The sequence below is a fragment of the Papio anubis genome, chromosome 1 (genome assembly GCF_008728515.1).
Source record: "Papio anubis isolate 15944 chromosome 1, Panubis1.0, whole genome shotgun sequence".
In the NCBI taxonomy this organism is placed as follows: domain Eukaryota; kingdom Metazoa; phylum Chordata; class Mammalia; order Primates; family Cercopithecidae; genus Papio; species Papio anubis.
The window spans coordinates 121,606,135-121,618,204 of record NC_044976.1 but is presented as its reverse complement, the minus strand read 5'-3'; the positions used below and the strand labels follow the sequence as shown (position 1 = coordinate 121,618,204).

General features: G+C 44.8%; 1 protein-coding gene across 9 annotated transcripts in view; it reads right to left on the bottom strand.

Annotated features, from left to right (window-relative positions):
• The window catches only part of GABPB2 (GA binding protein transcription factor subunit beta 2), a 70,723-nt gene that overhangs the window by 41,596 nt on the left and 17,057 nt on the right, over window positions 1-12,070 (bottom strand). For 6 of the 9 annotated variants that reach the window (XM_031652724.1, XM_031652720.1, XM_031652722.1 and 3 more), the window contains exons 2-5: window positions 11,159-11,266; window positions 7,617-7,784; window positions 4,598-4,792; window positions 245-395 (exon numbers count right to left, since the gene is read on the bottom strand). In XM_031652724.1, coding sequence (XP_031508584.1) covers window positions 245-395; window positions 4,598-4,792; window positions 7,617-7,784; window positions 11,159-11,266 — 622 coding nt within the window. The remainder of the gene's footprint in view (window positions 1-244; window positions 396-4,597; window positions 4,793-7,616; window positions 7,785-11,158; window positions 11,267-12,070) is intronic. The other 3 variants (XM_031652723.1, XM_021923632.2, XM_031652726.1) reach the window with 2 other exon arrangements.

The window sequence follows — 12,070 nt, the reverse complement described above, 5'->3', positions numbered from 1 at the left end:
CCACTGTGCCCAAGCCAGAATATTCTACTTTTAACATAATAAGTATTTCTTTGTAACCCCTATGTATGATTTTCCCTTCCCCAGAAAGAATAAGTACCTTAGCTTTAAAATCTATTACAAATCTTCTGCTTTGGCAATATTTTAATTATGGAGTATTAGAAAGGGTATCCATTCATCTCGTGGAAAATCTAGGGTTCTGTTCATTTTTGAGTCTAAAATAAATTTCATGTTATCAGAACATTACCTGAGGTTGTTTTGGTGTTGGCTGAAGAAACAAGGCTTGTGAGGTTAACAACCTCTCCCGATGTGAAGATGAATGGAGCAGCCATAGTCACAGGGTCAGTCACAGGGTTGGCTCTCTCTGGATTAACATTCACCTGATTCTGCATTGCTTCCTACCAAACAAGGCAGGATATTTCAGTCAGAACACTTATTAGCTTTTCTTTTCTTTCTTTCTTTCTTTTTTTTTTTTTTTTTGAGACAGTCTCGCTCTGTTGCCCAGGCTGGAGTGCAGTGGCATGATCTCGGCTCACTGCAACCTCCGCTTCCAGGGTTCAGGCAATTCTCATGCCTCAGCCTCCCAAGCAGCTGAGATTACAGGCATGTGCCACTACGCCCAGCTAATTTTTTGTATTTTTAGTAGATACGGGGTTTTGCCACGTTGCCCAAGCTGGTCTAGAACTCCTGGGCTCAGGCAAATCGCCCGCCTTGGCCTCCTAAAGTGGTAGGATTACAGGCATGAGCCACCATGCCCAGCCCAAGAACACTTATTAGCTTTAGTTACACAGTTACTGAACAGCATATTCCACTCCCACCCCAATGCTCTATCAATCATAACTAGTTCCCATATACAATGTCCCACCGGAGATCAGAGTTCTCATTAAGACTACCTTTTTTTACGGCCGGGCGCGGTGGCTCAAGCCTGTAATCCCAGCACTTTGGGAGGCCGAGACGGGCGGATCACGAGGTCAGGAGATCAAGACCATCCTGGCTAACACGGTGAAACCCCTGCCCCTACTAAAAAATAAAAACTAGCCGGGCGCTGTGGCGGGCGCCTGTAGTCCCAGCTACCCGGGAGGCTGAGGGGCAGGAGAATGGCGGAACCCGAGGCGAGCTGCAGTGAGCTGAGACCGCCACAGCACTCCAGCCTGGCACAGAGCTTCAGGACTCCATCCCCAAAAAAAAAAAAAAAAAAAAAAAAAAGACTACCTTTTTTCAGACCAGGCCAACAGAGTTGTTAGGTTGCTTTCCAAAGCTTGTTTCTACTTCAGGAAAGCAAAGGTGTATTATTTGCTAAAACTTCTAGACAATTCATTTAACCTCTATGAATCTTGTTTTTTTTCATTTGAAAAATGAGGGAGTCAGGCCAGGTGCAGTGGCTCATGCCTGTAATCCCACCACTTTGCAAGGCTGAGGCAGGTGGATCACTTGAGGTCAGGAGTTTGAGACCAGCCTGGCCAACATGGTGAAACCCCTGTCTCTACTACAAAAGTATCAGCTGGGCGTGGTGGTGGGTGCTTGTAATCCCAGCTACTCGGGAGCCTAAGGCAGGAGAATTGCTTGAACCCAGGAGGCAGAGATTGCAGTGAGCCAAAATAGCGTCATTATACTCCAGCCTGGGTGACAGAGTGAGACTCCGTCTCAAAAAAAGAAAAAAGAAAAATGAGGGAGTTGATCTGAATAGTCTAAAAAGTAATTTCCAGCCGGGCGTGGTGGCTCACGCCTGTAATCCCAGCACTTTGGGAGGCCGAAGCGGGTGGATCACAAGGTCGGGAGATCAAGATCATCCTGGCTAAAACTCGCGTCACTGTACTCCAGCCTGGGCAACAGAGTGAGACTCCATCTCAAAAATAAAAAAATAAAAATAAAAATAAAAAATAAAAAGTAATTTCCAGCACTAATATTTTGTGATTAATTATCTACAAGTCAGTGTGCTAGCAAGAGATCCCTGCAGAGTATCTACAGAGAACAATATTCTCTAGAGTTTTATCCAACTACTTGTTCCATTCTGCCATTGAAGAAATTCCTAAGAGAATATATAACAAGCAAATAAGTGCCAGATTTTAAAGTCTTGCTCCATATGCTGTACTTTTGCTTCCAGGGATATCTGTTCAATTATGGTGAAAAGTAGCTTATCTTTATTTTATTACTTTCAGAACCAATTTTCTGCAAGCATAATCACTACTTTAAAAAGTCCAGTTATGAAAGGGCTCTAAACAAAGAATTGAAAGTTGAAGGGGCTAACCAGTCTATAGACCACCTGTCAGTTAGAAAAAAAAAATACTGAAAATGCAGCAGAAATGGCTTGCTTGCTTGCTTTCTCTCTCTCTCTCTCTTCCTTTTTTTTTTTTTGAGACGGAGTCCTGCTCTGTCGCCCAGGCTGGAGTGCAGTGGTGCGATCTCGGCTCACTGCAACCTCCACCTCCACGGTTCCTGCCCCAGCCTCCCAAGTAGCTGGGACTACAGGCGCACATTGCCATGCCTGGCTAATTTCTTTTGTATTTTAGTAGAGACAGGGTTTCATCGAGTTGCCCAGGCTGGCCTTGAACTCCTGAGCTCAGGCAATCCACCCTCCTCAGCCTCCCAAAGTGTTAGGATTATAGGTATGAGCCACCATGCCCAGCCAGAAATGACTATTTTTCATATATAATTATCCCCTTGACTAAGAGCTTCAATTGAAACAGGTTATCCATTCTTTGGATATTGTCAAATTCCTTCTTGGTTTTTTTTGAGAGTCTCACTCTGTCTCCCAGGCTTGAGTACAGTGGCACGATCTCAGCTCACTACAACCTCCACCTCCCAAGTTCAACCTCCTGCCTCCGTCTCCCAAGTAGCTGGGATTACAGGCACCTACCACCAAACCAGCTAATTTTTGTATTTTTAGTAAAGATGAGGTTTCACCATGTTGGCCAGACTGAGCTTGAACTCCTGACCTCAGGTGATTCACCCGCCTTGGCCTCCCAAAGTGCTAGGATTTCAGGTGTGAGCTACCGTGCCTGGCCTAAATTCCTTCTTGAATTTGCTGTTTTCCTTTATCCTCCACTAGGACATGAAGTGCTCACAGCATGATAAAATTAAAGATACGAAATAAAATATTATAATATTACATGATAAACAGACATCTAGTAAGTGCTATGGGAGCACACAGGAGGGAAGAGTAGTACTGCTACATGGTGAAATAGTAGCACTTCCTTGGTTCAATTTCTCATTGGCCTTTGCCTGGCCTAATGAAAGTCATCATATAGTTATTTAGCATTAAGTGTCTCTCTCTCATCTGTGTGTCACATCATCTTTTTAAAACAAATTTAATCATATCAGTCCTCTATTTAAAAACTTCTATCCAAATCCATCGCTCACATAACAGTTCAAACTCCTTCACATGCTGTAAAGCATCCCTACATTCAGAATCCAGCCTAACTTTCAAGCTTAGCATCTGCCACTCCCAAACTCTGCTTCCTTTGCCCATTCTCTCATCACTCAACTACTTTTTCTTGAACATTCCATGTTCTTTCACACCTCTGTGTCTTTGATTTGCTCTTATTCTAGCCTAGAATATAGTTTTCTCACTTCTCTGCCTACTTCAATATTCCGTTCACAACCTACTATTCCCTCCTTTGTGCTCCCATAGCACTTACTAGATATCTATTTATCATGCAATATTATAATATTTTATTTCCTGTCTTTTATCATGCTTTGAACACTTCATGTCATATTAATTTTTTTTTTGAGATGGAATCCTGCTTGTTGCCCAAGTTCAAATGCAGTGGCGTGATCTTGGCTCACTGCAACCTCTGCCTCCCAGGTTCAAGCGATTCTTCTGCTTCAGCCTCCCAAGTAGCTGGGATTACAGGCACACACCACCATGCCCGGCTAATTTGTTTTGCATTTTTAGTAGAAACGGGGTTTCGCCATATTGGCCAGGCTGGTCTCGAACTCCTGACCTCAGGTGATCCATCTGCCTCAGCCTCCCAAAGTGCTGGGATTACAGGCATGAGCAACCACACCTGGCCCATGTCCTGTTAATTTTTATATCCCCTGTCCTATTGTTCCCTGATATACAGTGCTGGCTTAAGAAATTAATGGGCAGGCCGGGCGCAGTTGCTCATGCCTGTAATCCCAGCACTTTGGGAGGCCGAGGCAGGCGGATCACCTGAGGTCAGGAGTTCAAGACCAGCCTGGCCAACATGGTGAAACCCATCTCTACAAAAATACAAAAACTAGCTGGGCATGATGGCAGGTGCCTGTAATCCCAGCTACCCGGGAGGCTGAGGAGGAAGAATCACTTGAATCCGAGCAGTGAGCCAAGATCGTGTCATTGCACGCCAACCTGGGTGACAAAGTGAGACTCCATCTCGGAGTGGGGGGTGGGAAACAGAAATTAATGGGACACAGCTGGGCGCAGTATTCCATTAACATATATAATATATATTTATGTTATGTATATGCTATATATATAGTGACACTGAGTCACAAGATTGAGACATATTAGAAATGCTATTTTAATAAGATAGGGAAAATTCAGTTTTGATTCAACTCCCACAAAAAAATCCTTAACTTCAATTGACGTATACTCTGGAGAGTATAAAAAGAACCACACCTGGAGGATGACCAAAATCTCAGCATTGTTTTTCTCCAGAGCTATGTCAAAGGCAGATTTATCAAATTTGCTGAAAGCATGGACATCAGCTCCATATTTGATAAGTAACTCTACAACATCTCGATGGTGGCGCTCTGTGGCCCAATGCAAAGCTGTCATCTTCAGCATGTCCTTGGCATTCACATCTGCACCATTCTGTCACAGAAAAGCATTTTTTTCAACAAACAGTGGTTATAGGAGCACAGGTGCAACATCCCATCATCAAATACAGAGGATTTCCATAGATATTATGTACTCAAATCTAGATCACATTTAAGGAATATCAAAGGGAAAAACATTTCTCAAATTCTCCTAAATGCTGACAGACATAATGCTTTCAACGAGTGGGTCCTCTAAGGACATCATTGGGAAATTAAACAGATGGAAGACAAAGAGGGAAGGAACAGATTTTTGTTGCATTTATTAATAGAGAGCCAAGTGCCTGAATAAATAGGCATAAGTGCAGAGAATACCTTCAGAAAGGGAAAGAAGAAAAATCAGTAAGTCTGTTTAGCCTTTAAAAAATTAGAAAAGCTGGAACTCAGGAGTTCAAGATGAGCTTGGGGAATATGGTGAAAAAACATGCCTCTATAAAAAAATCAAAACATTAGCCGGGAGTGGTAGTACGTGCCTGTAGTCCCAGCTAAAGGGGAGGGTGAGGTGGGTGGATCTCTTGAGCCTGGGCGGTGGAGGCTGCAGTGAGCTGAGATCATACCACCGCATTCCAGCCTGGGTGACAGAGTGAGGCCCCTGTCTCCAAAAAAAAAAAAAAAAAAAACCACCAATAATAATAATAATAATAAATTGGAAAACTAGGCTGGGAGCAATGGCTCATGCCTATAATCTCAGCACTTTGGAAGGCTGAGGATGGAAGGATCACTTGAGGCCAGGAGTCTGAGACCAGCCTGGTCAACGTAGTGAGACCTCATCTGTAATTTTTTTTTTTAAATATGATTTTTAAAAAATGGTCGGGTGCAGTGGCTCATGCCTATAATCCCAGCACTTTGGGAGGGCGAGGCGGGCAGATCACAAGGTCAAAGGATGGAGACCATCCTGGCTAACATGGTGAAACCCCATCTCTACTAAAAATACAAAAATTAGCTGGGCACGGTGGAGCACGCCTGTAGTCCCAGCTACTCGGGAGGCTGAGGCAGGAGAATCACTTGCACCTGGGAGGCAGAGGCTGCAGTGAGCTGGTATTGCGCCACTGCGCTCCAGCCTGGCAACAGAGCGAGACTCCATCTCAAAAAAAAAGAAAAAAAAAAAGAAAGAAAAAAATTTTAAAAACTGGCTAAGCACAGTAACCCCACACCTGTAATCCCAGTGTTGGGAGGCTGAGGCAGGAGAATTGTTTGAGGCCAGGAGTTCAAAGCCAGCCTGGGCTGGGCAATACGAGATCCTATTCTCTACAAAAAATAAAAACAAAAATAAATTAGCTGGGCGTGGTGCTGGATGCCTGTAGTCCTCCTAGCTACTTTGAAGACTGAGGCAGTAGGATTGCTTGAACCCAGGTGTTGAAAGCTACAGTGAGCTATGATCATGCCACTGCTCTCCAGCCAGGGCAAAAGAGTGAAACCCTGTATCAAATTTAAAAAATTGTTTTAGGGCCAGACACGGTGGCTCACACCTATAATTCCCGCACTTTGGGAGTCTGAGGCAGGCAGATCACAAGGTCAGGAGTTTGAGACCAGCCTGGCCAACATAGTGAAACCCTGTCTCTACTAAAAATACAAAAAAAAAAATCTGAGCATGGTGGCAGGCACCTGTAATCCCAGCTACTTTGGAGGCTGAGGTAGGAGAATCGCTTGAACCCAGGAGGCGGAGGTTACAATAAGCCAAGTTGCACCACTGCACTCCAGCCTGGGCGATAGTGTGAGACTTCATCTCTTTTTTTTTGTTTTTTTTTGAGACGAAGTCTCGCTCTTGTCCCCCAGGCTGGAGTGCGATGGCGTGATCTTGGCTCACTGCAACCTCCGCCTCCTGGGTTCAAGCAATTCTCTTGCCTCAGTCTCCTGAGTAGCTGGGATTACAGGCGCCTGCCACCACGCCTGGCTAATTTTTGTATTTTTAGTAGAGATGGGGTTTCACCATGTTGGCCAGGCTGGTCTTGAACTCCTGACCTCAGGTGATCCGCCTGCCTTGGCCTCCTAAAGTGCTGGGATTACAATAGTGAGCCACCGCACCTGGCCAAGAGTTCATCTCAAAAAAAAAAAAAAATTGTTTTAATAAATTAGAAAATAGGCATGGTGGCTCACGTCAGGAGGTCAGGAGTTTGAGACCAGCCTGGGCAACACGGTGAAACCTTGTCTCTACTAAAAATAGAAAAATTGGCTGGGCATAGTGGCGGGCGCCTGTAATCCCAGCTACTTGGGAGGCTGAGGCAGGAGAATCACTTCAACCCGGGAGGCAGAGGTTGTGGTGAGCAGAGATCGTGCCACTGCACTCCAGCCTAAGCAACAAGAGCAAGACTCTATCTCAAAAACAAAACAAAACAAAATAAATAAATAAATAAGAAAACAGACTCCTCATAGACATGAAGGCTCTTTTTTTTTTTTTTTTTTTGAGACAGATTCTTGCCTGTCATCCAGACTGGAGTGTAGTGGCGCAATCTTGGCTCACCACACCTCCACCTCCTGGGTTCAAGTGATTCTCTTGCCTCAGCTTCCTGAGTAGCTGGGATTACAGTCACGCGCCACCATGTCCTGCTAAATTTTTTTGGTTTTTTTTAGTAGCAATGGGGTTTCACCATGTTGGTCTGGCCAGTCTCGAACTCCCGACCTTGTGATCCACCCGTCTCGGCCTCCCAAAGTGCTGGGATTACAGGCACCTGGCCTGCCATGAAGTCTCTTGCAGATGCAACTTAATGCTATAAACTGTCCTAAACTTAATCCTTCCCAAGTCATTTCCTAGTACCCATTTAAGAAAACAGGAAAGTGGATGTGTTTTTTACAACATAACCTTGCCACTATTCTTGCTTTACCCGAACAAGCAGTTCCACGATGTGTGCATGTCCATCCGCAGCAGCCATGTGCAAGGGGGTCCTGTCTACTTTAGTCCGGGCATCCCTGCTAACACCTGCTCGAAGGAGTACTTCTGCTGTGGAATAATGACCATACTGAGCTGCAAGGTGGAGGGGTGATGTTCCAAGCTGTGGAAAAATAATACTCATTGAATAACCACTGTGTGCAGAGTCCTAGATCATTACTGGAGGGATACAAATGAACAAGGTATGGTGCTTGTCCTTCAAGAGAGAATCTGGTTGGGCAGATAAAACTGAAAAAATGTTAAATTTACAAATTAAAGGCCAGGGGCCGGGTGCACTGGCTCACACCTGTAATCCCAGCACTTTGGGAGGCCAAGGTGGGCCGATCACCTGAGGTCAGGAGTTCAAGACCCGCCTGGCCAACATGGTGAAACCCCGTCTCTACTAAAAAATACAAAAAAAGTTAGCCAGGCGTGGTGGTGGGCACCTGTAATCCCAGCTACTCAGGAGGCTGAGACAGGGAGAATTGCTTTGAACCTGGGAGGCGGAGGTTGCAGTGAGCTGAGATTGTGCCACTGCACTCCAGCCTGGGCGACAGAGGGAAACTCCGTCTCAAAAAAAAAAAAAAAAAAAAATTAACATGCTAATGGACAAATAAATAGACCACCAGTTGATTAAGTGCTAAGCATAATGGCTTTATGTCAGGTGGATTTATCAAGTAAGGTTCCCTAAAGGACGTGACTTTACACAGCATTTAGAAAGTTAAAAAAAAAAAAAAAGGCCGGGCGCGGTGGCTCAAGCCTGTAATCCCAGCACTTTGGGAGGCCGAGACGGGCGGATCACGAGGTCAGGAGATCGAGACCATGCTGGCTAACACGGTGAAACCCCGTCTCTACTAAAAAATACAAAAAAGGCCGGGCGCGGTGGCTCAAGCCTGTAATCCCAGCCCACTGGGGAGGCTGAGGCGGGAGAATGGCGTGAACCCAGGAGGCAGAGCTTGCAGTGAGCTGAGATCCGGCCACTGCACTCCAGCCTGGGCGACAGAGCGAGACTCCGTCTCAAAAAAAAAAAAAAAAAAAAAAAAAAAGATCAGGGTGGGTGTGGTGGCTCATGCCTGCAATCCCAGCACTTTGGGAGGTCAAGACAGGAGGACTGCTTGAGCCCAAGAGATCAAGACCAGCCTGGGCAACATAGAGAGACCTATCCCATAATAAATAAATAAAGTAAATTTTAAAAAAGAAAAAGGGTAGACACTAGAAAGTTACATGTGGAATCTGAGGTACAAATTTGACTGATTGGAAGAAAAGTTTTTTGCCACAGTAAAGCAGGGCAAAACGAATGATGATGAGATGAAGAGGCAATAAAAATTTAGCAGTGATGTATCAACAGCAATAAGTAAGTCTGTCATCCCAGTGTAAATCTTGTAAGAGTTATCCATCATCATCCACGTTGGCCAGAGATCTATTCCCTTCTTTTTGTTATGCTCTTTATTTTAAGCCTGTTTAGTTTATTCTTTGCTTTTTCATATTTTCAGCCTCTCTGCCTGACTGAATTTAATTCACATTGTTCTCTCCAGGTCTATTTATAGAAATGCTAATATCATGGGTTTCCTTTTCTTTCTTTTTGTGAAGTGCTAAGAATCTGTTGGCCTCTCAATCACTCCAGAATAGAGGTCATTCATTCATTGGAATTGTTAAAATTAGGCAATGCATACAAAATCTGTGACTGCTAAGAAAGCCCACATTATAACCCGGACCTGTTTCTTCTAAAGCTCTTTGGTCTCCAAGATGGTTGAGGCTAAATTACACCTTCCTCTTTATGTTTTGTTTGTTTGTTTGTTTGTTTTTGTTTTTTTTTGAGAGGGAGTCTTGCTGTCTCCCAGGCTGGAGTGCAGTGGCGCGATCTCGGCTCACTGCACCTCCGCCTCCCAGGTTCAAGCCGTTCTCCTGCCTCACCCTCCCGAATAGCTGGGACTACAGGCGCCTGCCATGATGCATGGCTAATTTTTTTGTATTTTTAGTAGAGACGGGGTTTCACCCTGTTAGCCAGGATGGTCTGGATCTCCTGACCTCGTGATCCGCCCGCCTCGGCCTCCCAAAGTGCTGGGATTACAGGCATGAGCCACGGCGCCCAGCCTTTAATGTTTTTTAACAGTGGTAAAGCAAACAGAACAGCTAGATGACTTTTTTTTTTTTTTTTTTTTTGGAGATGGAGTTTCCAAGCTGGAGTGCAATGGCGCAATCTCGGCTCACTGCAACCTCTACCTCCCGAGTTCATGCGTTTCTCCTGCCTCAGCCTCCCAAGTAGCTGGGATTACAGGCATGCACCACCATGCCTGGCTAATTTTTTGTATTTTTAGTAGAAATGGGGTTTCACCATGTTAGCAGGCTGGTCTCGAACTCCTGACCTCAGGTGATCTGCCTGCCTTGGACTCCCAAAGTGCTGGGATTACAGGTGTGAGCCACCACGCTCAGCCTAGACAATTTCTTATCAACCAGGGCATATTACAGAAAAGGAAACAAGGAGTTTATTAGTCTAGAAATTCATTCTTATTATATTGATTTTAATTTCTACCTAATTATAGAAGTCTATAATGCAAGTACACTCCAGAGACAGTTAAACCTTTAGAAAATACTCTTAAAAAATTATAGAAAATCAGGCCGGGCGCGGTGGCTCAAGCCTGTAATCCCAGCACTTTGGGGAGGCCAGACGGATGGACTGGGCGAGGTCAGGAGATCGGCACCTATCCTGGCTAATACGGGTGAAACCCCGCCTCTACTAAAAATACAAAACTAGCCGGGCGGCGGCTGGTGCCTGTAGTCCCAGCCACTTCGAGGCTGAGGCAGGAGAACATGAACCCGAAAGAGGAGGTTTTGCAGTGAGCTGAGATCCGCCACTGCACTCAGTCTGGGCTTTGCATAGAGCAAGACTCTGGTCTCAAAAAAAAAAAAAAAAAAAAAAAAAATTATAGAAAATCACAAGTATATAATACCTTACAATTATCACCTATATATCCACAGGAGACTCTCAATTTGGAAAACTAAAAGAAAAAGAAAACCACATATTCAGATAAGACAAAGAAAATAAAACTCTTGTAAGGGATATGAGGTAGAAAGGGAGTGAAGAAAAACCAATAAAGTCTGTTAGCCTTTAAGAAAAAGGTTGGGGCCGGGCGCGGTGGCTCAAGCCTGTAATCCCAGCACTTTGGGAGGCCGAGGCGGGTGGATCACGAGGTCAGGAGATCGAGACCATCCTGGCTAACATGGTGAAACCCCGTCTCTACTAAAAATACAAAAAACTAGCCGGGCGTGGTGGCGGGCGCCTGTAGTCCCAGCTACTCGGAGGCTGAGGCAGGAGAATGGCGTGAACCTGGGAGGCGGAGCTTGCAGTGAGCCGAGATTGCGCCACTGCACTCCAGCCTGGGTGACACAGCGCGAGACTCCGTCTCAAAAAAAAAAAAAAAAAAAAAAAAAAAAAAAAGAAAAAGGTTGGTAAAGCATACATTGGAAATAATTAAGAGACCTTTCCTCTAAGCTTACCCAGTCTGTGGTGAATGGGGCGCCGTTTGCCATCAATGTTCTCACTTCATCATCTTGGCCTTTTCTTGCTGCCTCTAGCAACCTCTTTCCCAAGTCCACCAAAGACATCTTTATGCATAGGAACAAAAGTTTTCAGGTAGCTATAACTCAAACATAAGGAAAGCTGCCAATACATTTTTTTAGAAGACTTCTTATATTTGAATGTATATAATATACATCTCAAGTTGACTGGTAGGTCACTTCCTTTCTATCTCATCTAACACAAGCAATAAAATAGTTGGGAATGTTTCAAGCCCTTATACATAGTTCTATCACTTTCAATCCCCAGAAATACTCTGGAAATATCTGCAACACACTACGACCTTTCTAGTTTAAGGAATTGATAAAACACCATTTCATTCCCCTGAAATGAAGAAAGGTACAATATTATTTTAAGGAACATAACACAAAATAATAAATTATGTAGTTTGATTTCCAGGAAGGGAGCAAGATGGATGCCCACCTGTGAAACTACTGCTTGACGGAAATTATGGGAGCCCTTATTAGCAACTAACTGCTCTCTCTGGAGGTTTGTAGGTCTTTGGATGGCACACTGAAATCGGACACATCGAGGTTTCCAAATAAAACTGTATCGCTCTCTCTTTTTTTTTTTTTTGGAGACGGAGTCTCGCTCTGTCACCCAGGCTGGAGTGCAGTGGCCGGATCTCAGCTCACTGCAAGCTCCGCCTCCCGGGTTCACGCCATTCTCCTGCCTCAGCCTCCAGAGTAGCTGGGACTACAGGCGCCCGCTACCTCGCCCGGCTAGTTTTTTGTATTTTTTAGTAGAGACGGGGTTTCGCCGTGTTAGCCAGGATGGTCTCAATCTCCTGACCTCGTGATCCGCCCGTCTCGGCCTCCCAAAGTGCTGGGATT